The 12326-nt window shown below is 39.6% G+C and overlaps 1 protein-coding gene across 2 annotated transcripts in view; it reads right to left on the bottom strand.

Moving 5' to 3' along the window:
* IPCEF1 (interaction protein for cytohesin exchange factors 1) overlaps positions 1-12326 on the bottom strand; it is a 45428-nt gene that overhangs the window by 9763 nt on the left and 23339 nt on the right. For both annotated transcript variants that reach the window (XM_014263443.2, XM_005518416.3), the window contains one exon: positions 7681-8047. In XM_014263443.2, coding sequence (XP_014118918.1) covers positions 7681-8047 — 367 coding nt within the window. The remainder of the gene's footprint in view (positions 1-7680; positions 8048-12326) is intronic.

Genomic DNA, 12326 nt, shown 5'->3' with positions numbered 1-12326 from the left:
CTCTCAACCAACTCAAAGAATAATGGTATTAGAGGTATTAAATGGTATTAAATGGTATTAAAACTAAGGACAGTTAGGGTAATTTCTAGGCTAATAATGCCTAAGAGAAAGACGTACTTCCAAACTCACAATGTTGTTAAGAATCAGGTCATGATCCAAACAGATGTCAGCCTGTATCTCCATGCATAGAGTGCTGCTTTAATGCTCTGAATATATCACAGACCTCAAACAACTGCCAGTAGCTCTATGTTTGAATGAAACAACTCTGATCACATCTTCATCCATTCCCCCTTCCCTGCATGCTGCACACAGTGAATCATGCTTCTACCTCACAGGTATGCTTCTAACTCACAGCACAAATTCTCTTTGGTCTACTGATTCATCACCAGGTTTTTGGTAATCATTGAAAACAAAGTTTTAAAAAAAATGAGCAATTAAAAGAAACATAAAAAGATTTCAGGGGCCCCAGGAGAAGGTCCCTAGAAAACAGATTAAAGCAAGAACCCTTGGGGCATCCAGTGTCTTGCCCCTGAGTTTCACAGACTGCAGCAGAGAATTTGCTTGTAAGGAAGGCCTCACAACAAAGCCTTGATTATCTCCACCTTAATTATTCTGATGGCTCCCAAACTGCAGGACCATTTCCAAGGCAGAGAGTCCGTGAAAGGAAGAGTGAGTAAACAGCTGAGAATAGCATAAAATAAGATGAAAATTGAAGCAAAGGCATTTCTCAGAATAAAACAACTTAAAAATGAACAGACTGAAACTAAAAATGTGCTGGGCATATGTAGGGGTGTTTTAGCAGAAGGCCAATTTTAGCAACAGACTGCACAACTCACTTCTTGTCCATCAGTCCCCACGGCTTCAGTGAGCTCTAAAGGAAAGTCTTACAGCTATTGCTGTTTTCAGGGTGCTAATGAATCCCTCAAGATCCACTTTGGTTAACACTTAACCAAGTGTATTACTGGCAGTATTGGTGTTAGTCCTTCTCAACTGCAGTCCTTCCTATTCCCATTGAACTGGCTGGGCACTTTTTTCTCTTAAAGTAAACATTTACTTTTCTAAATCATCTGCAGTCAGCAAATATATTCTGAACAAAAGGAACAAGTCCTTCTGCTCACTCATGCTGCTGCAAAAAAACTTCTGCAATATGTCAGCATGCTAGCATGGAGGCTGCTTCTTATCTTTTCCATGTTTTATAAAGAACAGCATCCTCCTACATCTCTGTTCTTTCTAAATATTTAGGTTACGAAAAAGGTTTATGATATGCTGCAAATATTTGCCTTCACTGTGTTTCTGGCCTATTCTTCACTACTGTGGGATTATAAAAAGCCTACTGTAACTTAACAAAAAATAAATATAACTTCCAACACTGGTACATTGCTGGAGGAGGAAAAGAAGAACTGTTGTATATTTAACAAGCTGCAGGAAACAGAAAAAAAAATGGAAGTGTAAGGCATAATACACAGCAGTAGTATTTCCTGAAAGCTGTTGGCACATGCCATGAGGCTCATAATAACTAGTTTCCTGCCTGCTTTCTTGGGATAAAGCAGCTGCTTGATTCATTAGCCAGCTTCTGCACAGGACTGGCTCAACTATGCTGTAGACATCACCCCCCACAACTGTGCATAGCAATACTGTGAGAAATAAATTGATTTTTATCAGCTATCCAAAAAAGACGATGTATGAAGAAAAAGAAAAAAAAAGTTGCTTCAATCCTGTTCAGCAACTTTTAGATAAAGTCAACCCACAGGGCATTAAAGGTCCCTACTCCAGACACCTTTTGAGGCTAACTCATGACCTTCCTCAGTGCCCTAAAAGGGTTACAAAGCAGCAAGCCTGAGAAAACACCCTCAGTGAACACTCTCCTTCCAGGCTAAATATTCTGATAACTTCCATGCACTCGTGGGAAACTGTAAGGAGCACAGTAAGACTCAGCACAGAAAAGATGAAGCCAAAGTCAGAAAAACCCAGGAGAAGGCTCCCAGATGATGCACTTGCCCAGCAAAGTGTACTCAGCTCCTGCAGACTTTCAAGACTGCTACCAGAAAGTCCTTTCCTGTTTCTTATTCTTCCACCCTTCTCATCCTCCAAGAGATTAATCAGGGTCAGGTAATTTCAAAGGGAAAGGAACATGTCAGATTCTTCATATCAGGTGGATAAAGGAAGTTGTAATAAAGCAACTAAATGGAATTTTAGCAAGCTGCTGGAAAACAAGGGTGAGTGGAACTTACAGGTTGTGGAGTATGGGTTACAAAGCACTTTTGTCTCCATCTTTGATTTCAACTACAGATCAAAGAGTATCCTAATATTGTGTGTTTGTGTAGAACAGTGCTGCTGGTGACGAAGCATATGTCTGCCAACAAACCTCTATAAACTGAGGCCAGACTGTTATCTATCTGGAATTTTACTGTCAGTGTGCCCGAGTACCCCTGAGCCAAGGCCAGAAAGAAAAAGCCCACATTTTGCAGGCTTGAAGCTGTCACTGAATGCACTAGATTAATGCTGTAAATCTGAAAGGGGGAGAGGTATTGGAAGAACTGAAAAATTCTGATTTAGGAGAACTAAAACGCAATTCTGAGGCTTGATGCCATTTATCTGGAATTTCCTCTAAAAGGAGGTATCACAGACAGGAACAAACTCCCAGAGGGTCAACATGCCTATTCTTCACCTCCTCAATTTTCAGCTTCCACTCTGCTGTCAGTCAGCTTGCCACAAGCTGGAGACAGATATTAAGACTAAGATATTGAGTCTCCTCATCTTGGAGCATCAGTACAGAAACTTGTCTGAAATCTCAACTTTAACACTCTTTAGGCCTATGTAGGCGAAATTTTCTAGAACTTTCAAAAAGCAGTTGTGAAAAATAAAGTTGATTGTTTCCCAGTGGTAAAGATATAGGAATTGGAAATGTTTGGTAGAAGGAGCATTTTGCATGGAAAACCACCTCCAACAGAACGTGTCTGACTAAATTTATCTGAAATGTAAATATTTGTTCTCCCATTCTGTAACTGAGATCTCACAGACCCCCAGTTGTGTATTAATCCCAGGGAAAAAATACTCTGCTTCATCTCCTGTACTTGCTACTCTTACAAGCTCCTTGTGGCTTTGCCAGCACCTCTGTTTCTGATTCCACTAACATTTTTGATGTCAGCAGTAGAGAACACATACACCCAAGGCTGGGAAGAGTAGAGGGAAAAAAGTCATAAATTATTTTTGCCCTTACCTACCTATCCACCCCCCTAGCCCTTCTCCATAGTGGTAGTATACTTTCCAATGGGAATATGAAGTCACCTCAGGGAAATCACATAATTATGGAATAGAAAATACAGAAAAAAAATTCAATTAGGTGAGTATAACTCAGGCAAACACCTCACTGGAAAATGCAGAACTAAGGGAGGAAAGACTGGAAGAAAATAATAGGAAAACTATGTTATCAGAAGGAATTAGATGCTGTTGTCTGACAGTATAGTGGACTCAGCAGTGAGGGGCAGAATTTTAATAAACTGACTGAACTGGAAACAACGTAAATAAGTATCTCTTTTTCAGAGGGTTCAGAAAACCATAACATCATAGTTTTCACTGTGATTTCTAAAGCTTTTTTGATGAGAAACAGAATAATTATTCAAGTTGTTTTTCTACACAGTTATTCTCACCACAGGCACATTTCTCATCTAGTCTCAGCCATGATCTAACTATTTGCTATGACTTTTGCAGAGGGAACAAAGGGGCCAGAGCACACCAGAGGATCTGTTCTGCCTATTACTGGCACAGGCAGACTCCAGAGAGGAAGAGGATGTCAGTAGTGAGAACAGAAGGAGTTGAATGGATCCAGCTCCTATTTAACTCCTTCCCACTAAACCAACCCAGATAAAATCCAAGACATATTTGAAAAGCTGTCCAGGTTTGAAAATACCAGCACACTCAAGATCTTCCGCAGATACTGTGAGCTAAGGTAAAATAAACCAGAAGTGGTAAAATAAGAATGCCTTGCCAAGATGCACTAATTTCATATGATCATGAAACCCTCAGAAAATGCAAGGAAGAAGGATCTTACTGCTATAGTAGCAGACACCTAAATAAATAGAAACACACACTCCTATTTTCTTATATAACCTCTCAGTTCCTGTGGCTTCCTTTAGCTGTTACGGGTTTTGGTCATAGTGGTGGTGCGTCAGAGTCGTATACTTTTTCTTCCAGTGGTTGCCAGAAAAAATACAAAGGATGGAGTTTGGCTGGAGAGCATGTCTAGCCATCCTGGAGGGGACAAGGCCAGCTTCTGGATACAGTGCACTTAGTCAGACAGCTGTTTGTACTCTCAGCTGCTTCTTGTTTACCTCTCAGTTTCTTTGCATCACAGGCAGCTTAGAATCCTTTGTCACTGTGCATGTAGCAAGCTGCATCACCAAAGTCTTAGATAGACCCAAAAAGGAAATGGATGCATAATGTTGGTCTCCTTTCAAAAGAGAAAACTGATAAACTCCCCTTCTTTGTATCACTCTCTGGTATGTAACATCTCCCTGGTGACTGGTGCAGAGAATTAATGCTCACAATATTCATAACACCACTGAGAATGGTTGGAAAGATTGTTAAAAATATCATGTTATGGCTCCTTGCACCAGATCCTCACAGTTTCTTAGCAGAGTTCATTAAATAATTTCTATTGAAAAAATAATCAATCATAATTTAGTTGAATCTGTAGCTTTTCTTATGAGGTACAAAATAAAAGCCATTTATTTCTGAAAAGTGTTTCTTCCATTGTTTTACTCATCACTAAGGTTTCTTCACTGTTTCTGTACTTTTTCATTGTAAGCTCTTCCCACAAAACCACAGCTACTCTTTCTTCCTTCTAGGTACCAAGTTTTCTTGGCTTGGTCTCCATTTCTAGACTTTGTCCAGCAAAAGTGTTCTTCAGTTCTAGATAATTTTTACCTCAACTCAAAGCTCTTATCAGCTACAACCAAAAATTCAACTTGTGGTTTTACTTTGAAAAATGTGGTCAGAAAAGAGTGTGGCAGGGTTGGTTTTTTTAATTCTTACCAGGAGAAAGGGAGAGCACAGACACATCTGTAGGTTCTGTGGGGGACTGGGACCAAAATCTGTCAAAGAACTTAACTGTTCTGATGACAGCAGGGCCATCTTTATACACAGGGAACATGTGCTTTCAGGACAAATGTTGACAAAAGACAGACTTGTCTCCTTCTGGATGCAGTCTCAAGACTCTGAAACATGTCAAATATGCACTATTCTGAAGCACTCTAAAGCAAATAATACTGACTGTACTGAGGTATGCCTTCTTGTTTTGCATCAGATAACAAGGGTGTTCTTACCAGTTTTTGCAAATCAGGAGAATTTGCAGCTAGATTTTACCCAACAACTTGAGTTCATCTCACAGTATTTGTGCACATGCTTACCAACTAGCTGGAGAGGGAAATTCTTGAGGGATAAGCCACAGAAACAGAATTGTATCCTTTTTGATGACTTTCATGAGGAGCTGAATTATTAGTTAATATTAATCCTACTTTTTCTACCTCATTATTAAATTGAAGTAGCTTAATCTCCTTGCAAAATATTTCCTTAATATTTTCAGTGACCACACAGCAGCACTCTCCACACCCAGCCCATAATATGCAAACTGATAAAGGAAAGACAAACCTGTCTTTCTGTATGGTGTATGTTTTACTTGTTCAGCAATGGGTTATGATGCAGACAAGAACTGGTGAGGTTGTACAGTTTCCATAGTGACTGTCACAGCACCACTGTGATCATTAGGATGGAAGTGCTCTGTGTTCTGCCATTAGGGTTGCTCATCAGCTAAGCAGTGAGCAACAGAAGAATTCATTGATAAGAATAAGCTTATCAAAATTAAACCATCTTGCACACTGCAGGGGTGTACCAAAATGTGCCTTGATTTACATTGTAATCCCATTTTATTAGTTAGTATGATTGAGCCAATCAAACTATACTTTAAGTGATTATGAATGTGTCATGCTAATTCTATGACATCCGTAAGAGTATTTGTCACCCTTACATTACAATGGAAAGCAGTAACCTACGCATTATTGCAGGATTTCTGACAATTTCAGACAATATTCTAAGCAAAAGTTTAGATTTCTGAAGAGCAAACACTGAATCTTTGTCAACAGATATAAGCCACTATGCCATTTATGATCTACATTCCAACAATCCACTTGAATGTCCCCAGTAATGTTTTCCAAAGACATTACTTTATCAAATTTAACCCAGAAGGTAAAATTACAGAAAACAATTCTGTAAAGATATATTTAATATGTCTTTGTGACATTTTCATTAGAGACTCCATTTCTGCCAGCCCTAGCCTTTTCACAACTTGCAAACCCAGAATTAGGGGAATTTGATTCCACAGTAACTCAAAGCACAGCACTCTATTCCAATACATAGAAACAGCATATATGCTCACTCTGGATTTTAATTCTTTCTGCTCTTCATTGCTGCAGAATTTTCTAGCAGAGAAGCCTACAAAATGGATAAGGTAGGTGAACATAAATTGAACATAAATAACAATGAGTTAATTGTCACTTTTGATGAAAACTTTACTTTTCTTAATGTCCTTTTTTTTGTGTAAAATCAGAAAAGGTACGACAACGTAAAGGGGTGACAGCTTTCTAAGTGTTGCTATTTGTAAAACATAAGGAGATTGACAAGGTAACTAATGTGCCTCATAGTGTCATCTTCCAGTGTCAAGTTCACCTGCAGAGAAGTACCCTGAGTTCCCAACAACTCCAGTGCTGTTTCTTTCCACCACTGCATTACTTCCAGCCTAAGCTCTTAGATGCACCCTTCTTTTGCATTGTGCTGAGACAACCCTTCTCTTTCAGCAACAAAGTACTCACTTCAAATTGTTACAAGGATTTGGAATCATGGGAGGAGATGAGGCAGAGGAATGTTGTTGTTCCCTTATATATTACCTCTGTACACAGAATAATTGTATGCCAGGAACAGCTCTTAGGATTCAGCTGTTTTAATTCAGAAAGAAGAAGTTTTGCTCAAAAGACAAGAGGTATTTCCCCACTACGCAGGAGAATTACAAACAGTAACAATGACCGAATTCTGGAGCCATGCCACCTTTCAATTAGCAGTACATTTCAGTAGGAGGATACTGTGCAGATACCTATTTGATTAAACAAAATCCAGTCTTAATAGACTTTCTGATTCAGGATTTCAGCTGGTTTCCCTTGATTGCAATGAAGCTTAATGAAGCAAATAGGGAGTATGTATTTTGAGTAAATGCAACAGCACATATTTGTAAAATTGGATTGACTTAACCCGATGTTCACCGTTCCCTACATATTACAGTTTCATTACAGTGTCCATTCTGTGACACACTTTGTTAACATTTCAATTCAATCCTAACAAATAAAACATATCTGCATTGAAATAAAGAATGTTAATAAAATTATGTCTATGCTAAATTTATATACAGAGGTTATAACAAATAGATACCATTTGAGAAAAACTGTAAAGTTACCTACCAACCAGACACTAGGTTATATATTAAATGTACAATAAATTAAATGCTATAAATGATGTACCACTGGAAAACTCTTCAGTGAAAAATATAGAGGAAGGAAGGGGAAAGGAAGTTAAGGAAACCCGTAACTTTTATATTATGTGGCTCTGCAACAAAAATCTCTCTCATTAGCTCACCTTTGGCTAGTGTTTGCTGTCCTGTTGCATGTGGCACAGTTAGACAATGTGTATCTGCACTCAAGTAAGAGGTTTGGGATTCACCATTGGATTCAGAAAGCTGGACTTCCTGGCTTTCTGCTGCTTCTCCACAGACCACTCCTGGCGGCTCATCAGAGTGAATCTGTACACAGAACGTTAAAGGCTGGTCACCCTCTTCCGTGGCAGAGCTGTTTACCAGGTCAAGCCAGGACTGCCTCTCGGAATAAACCACTTTGGATGTCAAGGAAGATGATGATTCTTGGGAGTTGAAAGTGCTTTCAGGAGAGGAGAGAGAGCAAGATGCTTCACTTGACAGAGTTGAGGTGAATGATGACTTTTGCTGATCCTGCTTTCCAGAAACAAAAGGGCAGGGGGGAGTGGGGGGGAAGAGGGGCAGGAAGGGGGAAGAAAAAAGAAAAGTTATTTACAAATTACTCCTGTTTCTAGGTTCTACATGTTATATAGTTATGCAGCTGAAATACAAAAATTGATGTAATCTGGTTACTTATTCATCCAAACAAGCCTGTGGTGTGGCAATCAATCTCCTACAGAGCAGTAACTTAAGAAACCAAGCCACCAAGAAGCCAAAGGCAAAAGAGATATAAACCTGACAATGCCTAGAAGCAAAGACCAAGGAAAACTATTATGCTGAATGTAGCCTTCTGTGGTAGGTCTCACACTCACCTTCTTTCTTTAATTTGCCTTCACTTTATTGGTCTAATCAAGAGTGAAGAAGAAAAACTCCAAATTAGCCATTGAACACAAAGCACTCAACAGTTCCACCAATTCAATAATCAGAGATAGACAGAAGGAGTACCAAGCACTGAAGTACAGTAAGGAAGTGTGTTTCCTAGTCCATTCAAGGGATAATTGTTCACCAGGCCAAGAAGGCTTAGCAGAAATATCAGAAATTGTGATGATGTCATCATGATACGGAAGACAGGTTTCTTGCTGCTGCAGAAATTTACTCTTTCTGCATACCATTTCCTACTGGCCAATGGCAGCATCAGAATACCAGACTTGATGGACCACAATTCTGATAAGCTTCTGTCTTCAATATTTATGTAGAATAGATCTGTGTAAGTATTAAAATAGATGATAACTGAAAATATTGAAACTTACTGAGAAGGTGTTGCTAGGGAAACCTGGAAAAGCTGAAAACAGTAAATGCCTGGAATACCTGTTTATAACCCAGTAAACCAGATAAAAACTTTATTCAAATGAATCAAACCAAGACTAACAATTTTTTTATAATGATTTTCAAATTCCACAATTCAGTGTTGTATACTGTAATATATACTACTTCCTTCTTATATTAAAAACAGCAAAACTTTCCTGTGCTTCTAATATAGCATCATGCAACAAGTAGTCAATTCAGAGGATGAGGAGGACTTATACCAGACTGTGAGCACTATTTGTTTATAGCAGCTTATTTGTTTTTGTAAATTTTCAAAACAATTCATAGAATCATAGAATTGTCGAGGTTGGAAGAGACTCTCAAGATCATCCAGTCTAGCCAAGTACCCAACACTTCCACTGCAACCCCTAAACCACATAATCCAGCACTGGCTTTGGATCCTTCTTGAAGGTTCCAAAGGATGATGACTTCATCACCTCCCTGGGTAACTTATTCCAATCCCTGACCAACCTAATGGTGAAAAAAATTTGTCTAATATTGAACCTGAATCTGCCCTGTCCCAGCTTAAGGCCACTTCCTCCAGTCCTGTCACTGTAGGCACTGGCCCCACCTGCTACACCCTCCTTTCAGGGAATTGTTGAGGGCAATGAGGTCTCCCCTGAGCCCCCTCTTGTTGAGACTGAACAAACCCGGCTCTCTCAGCCATCCCTCATAAGACATGTTCTCTGGCCCTTTCACAATTCCTGTAAGACTGTGCCAAACATTGCAGGACCCAGACATTTATATTCCCCTATGAAAAGTACAGCACTGTGTTTCAGGTGTGGTTTTGTTTCTGAAATAGAAACCTTCACATATGCATCCTCAAGCAAAGGAGGAGGAGATGCTGTAGTAAACTGTGAGTGCTAAAAATGCCCTTGGGAGCACAGGTGACATGAAGCATTTCACCAAAGAGCTCCTATCACACAGACAAATTGTTAAAGAGTTTATAAAGTCAAGCAGAACTACCAAACAGTAACAGCTCTTGCCCACATATTGTAGATGGTTTAATTTGCTCTAAATTGTTCAAAGTTGGAAAAGGAAGATATTGGATCTCACCTCCATTTTTCTGGAATTTGTCCATAAAAAAAGAAAAAAAAACAAAGAAAAAAAACCCCCAAACTGTTATTAAAATTAAGATTGTGCCTCACTGAGGGGAATATATTTTTGTTTTCATTGTGTGTTAATTAAAAAATATGAGTGAGAATAAATATGACTGCCAGAAGGTGTTTCTTTTTCTCTGCATATGTATTGTGTTTTGTTTTTTCTTTGGCATGACAAATGTTTACCTTGACTTATTTGAGTGACACCTTTGGAAATTTTGAAATCATCCATATGATAATAAATTTCCATTTGGGGATGTTTTAAAAAGCAGATCATAAGGACTTCACTGGAAATTAATGAGTCTCTAGATATTTTTTAGAGAAAAATTATGACCATGAAACTCTTCAACAGCTTTTTTGGCCGCTGCTGCAGTCTATTGTCTCAACATATCTGATTTTTTTAACTGCATATCCATTCACACATGAACAAATTAATGCAGGTGGTCAGTTTAACTTTTGTCCTACAGATGCTATAAATTACTTGTTCCTCACTTGCTTTTTTCCTCCACAATTCCCAAACCCATGCAAACTCATGGAACCTCACGATCACTACTTTTATCTCCTGCAAATTTCAAAATGGTTTGTCAGCAGAGAATAGAACAGCAAGTACAAACTTTGTGCCAGAGGGACAGCAAAGTGTTTGCAGCTCTAAAATGTAACAGAGCCTACACCTGGGTTTTTGTTAGTTTCCAGAGTAATAATTTTTGGTTTGGAGTTGATGTCAAGAAGTTTGGAGGCCTTTCTGCTTGAAATAATAAAAAGAAATTAAGTTCAGTCAATGCCTGTGGCATTGAGCTGAGTTGACAAGTGTCACTTCCAGTAGCAATTTGAGAAAGCTGAAGTAGGCCTAGTGCTGCACCCACAGAATATGAACCAAATCCACCACAGTTTTGAGATTTCACAGCTTGGTTCAAGAACTCTGCAACAAAGAAACAGGCAGAGAGCTGTGTTTAACCAGCCCTCCCTGTGACAATCACAGGCTTCAAACCTAGAATTGAGTTTTTAGTAGAAGCTGCACTTTCCCAATGATTCCAGTGTTTTTCTTCTTTCAGCACTTGTCCAGAAGTGAAAGGGATACTAAATACAGTATTTAGAAGACTCTGACTTGCAGTCAAACAGAGCTGTTCCTATTCACTATGTAGGTGAGCTGAGCCTGGGGCAGACCCACAGCAAAAGGAGTTTATTCCAGCGAGCAGTTCTGGGGTGAAAAGATGACACTTGCTCAGGAGACACTAACCTTTGTCCACAAGGGAAGGGACTTTCAGGGATAAGAAGAAGGGAAATCAGCTGACAAAGGTAAAGGCTGAAGGGAAGATACCCTTTAAGGAAAAGCTTGAGAAAGCAGGATCCCTCAGCATCTGCACCACTGCCTGCCTCCCACGTGTTCCCTGCCAAAATGTGGAGGCCAGCACTCAAGAGGAGCATATGGGAAGGAGACAACCGGAGATCGCCTCTGCAGCAACAGACCAGCAAGCAGCAGGAAACCAGAAAAACAGAAAACTAAAAATAGCACCTGTTTAAAACTCATCATCTGGAAAAACGCAGGCATTCGCTCAGAGGTGAGCAGACGGAAAACACATCTCCATCCTCCTAAAGGCAAGCCACTGAAGTATGAAATTCGAGATGCTTTTTTAACTGACCCATGGCCCTGAATAACTGTGGGAGACATATTGCCAAAGTTCTTCTCTTCTCTGAAATTTATAGCCACTCAGTCACACTTAACTTCCAGCTAATGCAGGCAATAAATAAAGAGTAAGGTTCTACAGCAGCGAACTCCTCACACCCCCAAGCGCCAGGCGGATTGTTCTAGTGATAAATGTTGCACGTTTCAGGAGAGGAAGTGAAGACTGACTTATCTGACTGAAAATGAGGGGGGCAAGTGAGTGACTGTGTGACATGCACTCCCAGCTTTATGTGAGCTACTTAGAGACCGCCAGACAGGCAGTCCTGTCCGTGACATCTCCTTTTATAAACGCCTGTGATTGCACAAGCTTCTCTAGCTCATCTGTATATTTTGGATTTGCTCCTGCTTTGCTGCTCCTGTGCCCGCCCCAGCTACTGGACGTCATTTCAGCGTGCCACAGAGGAACTTGTACCACAGCAGTGAGGCAGCAGACACTTCCCTTCCATGAGATGCCGTGAGAATATTCAGTACCAAGTATATTGCTGCACACCTCTCAGTGTTAACTTTCAGGTAGTGAAGGGAAAGGCTTGAATCAGGATTCCTTATTGCCAGCCCAAACTAGATCAGTCATTTCTAAACACAGAATTATGTAAATTTGACTTTCAATTTTGATGGAAAAAAATATAAAAATTAAAAATACTGGTTACTCTTAATCTTAGAGATT

This window comes from Pseudopodoces humilis, chromosome 3 (genome assembly GCF_049639895.1).
Source record: "Pseudopodoces humilis isolate 2021_Gansu_Grassland_sample_001 chromosome 3, ASM4963989v1, whole genome shotgun sequence".
NCBI classification, from domain to species: domain Eukaryota; kingdom Metazoa; phylum Chordata; class Aves; order Passeriformes; family Paridae; genus Pseudopodoces; species Pseudopodoces humilis.
Note: the sequence above shows the minus strand (reverse complement) of the source record. Positions and strands in the feature narration are given on the sequence as shown.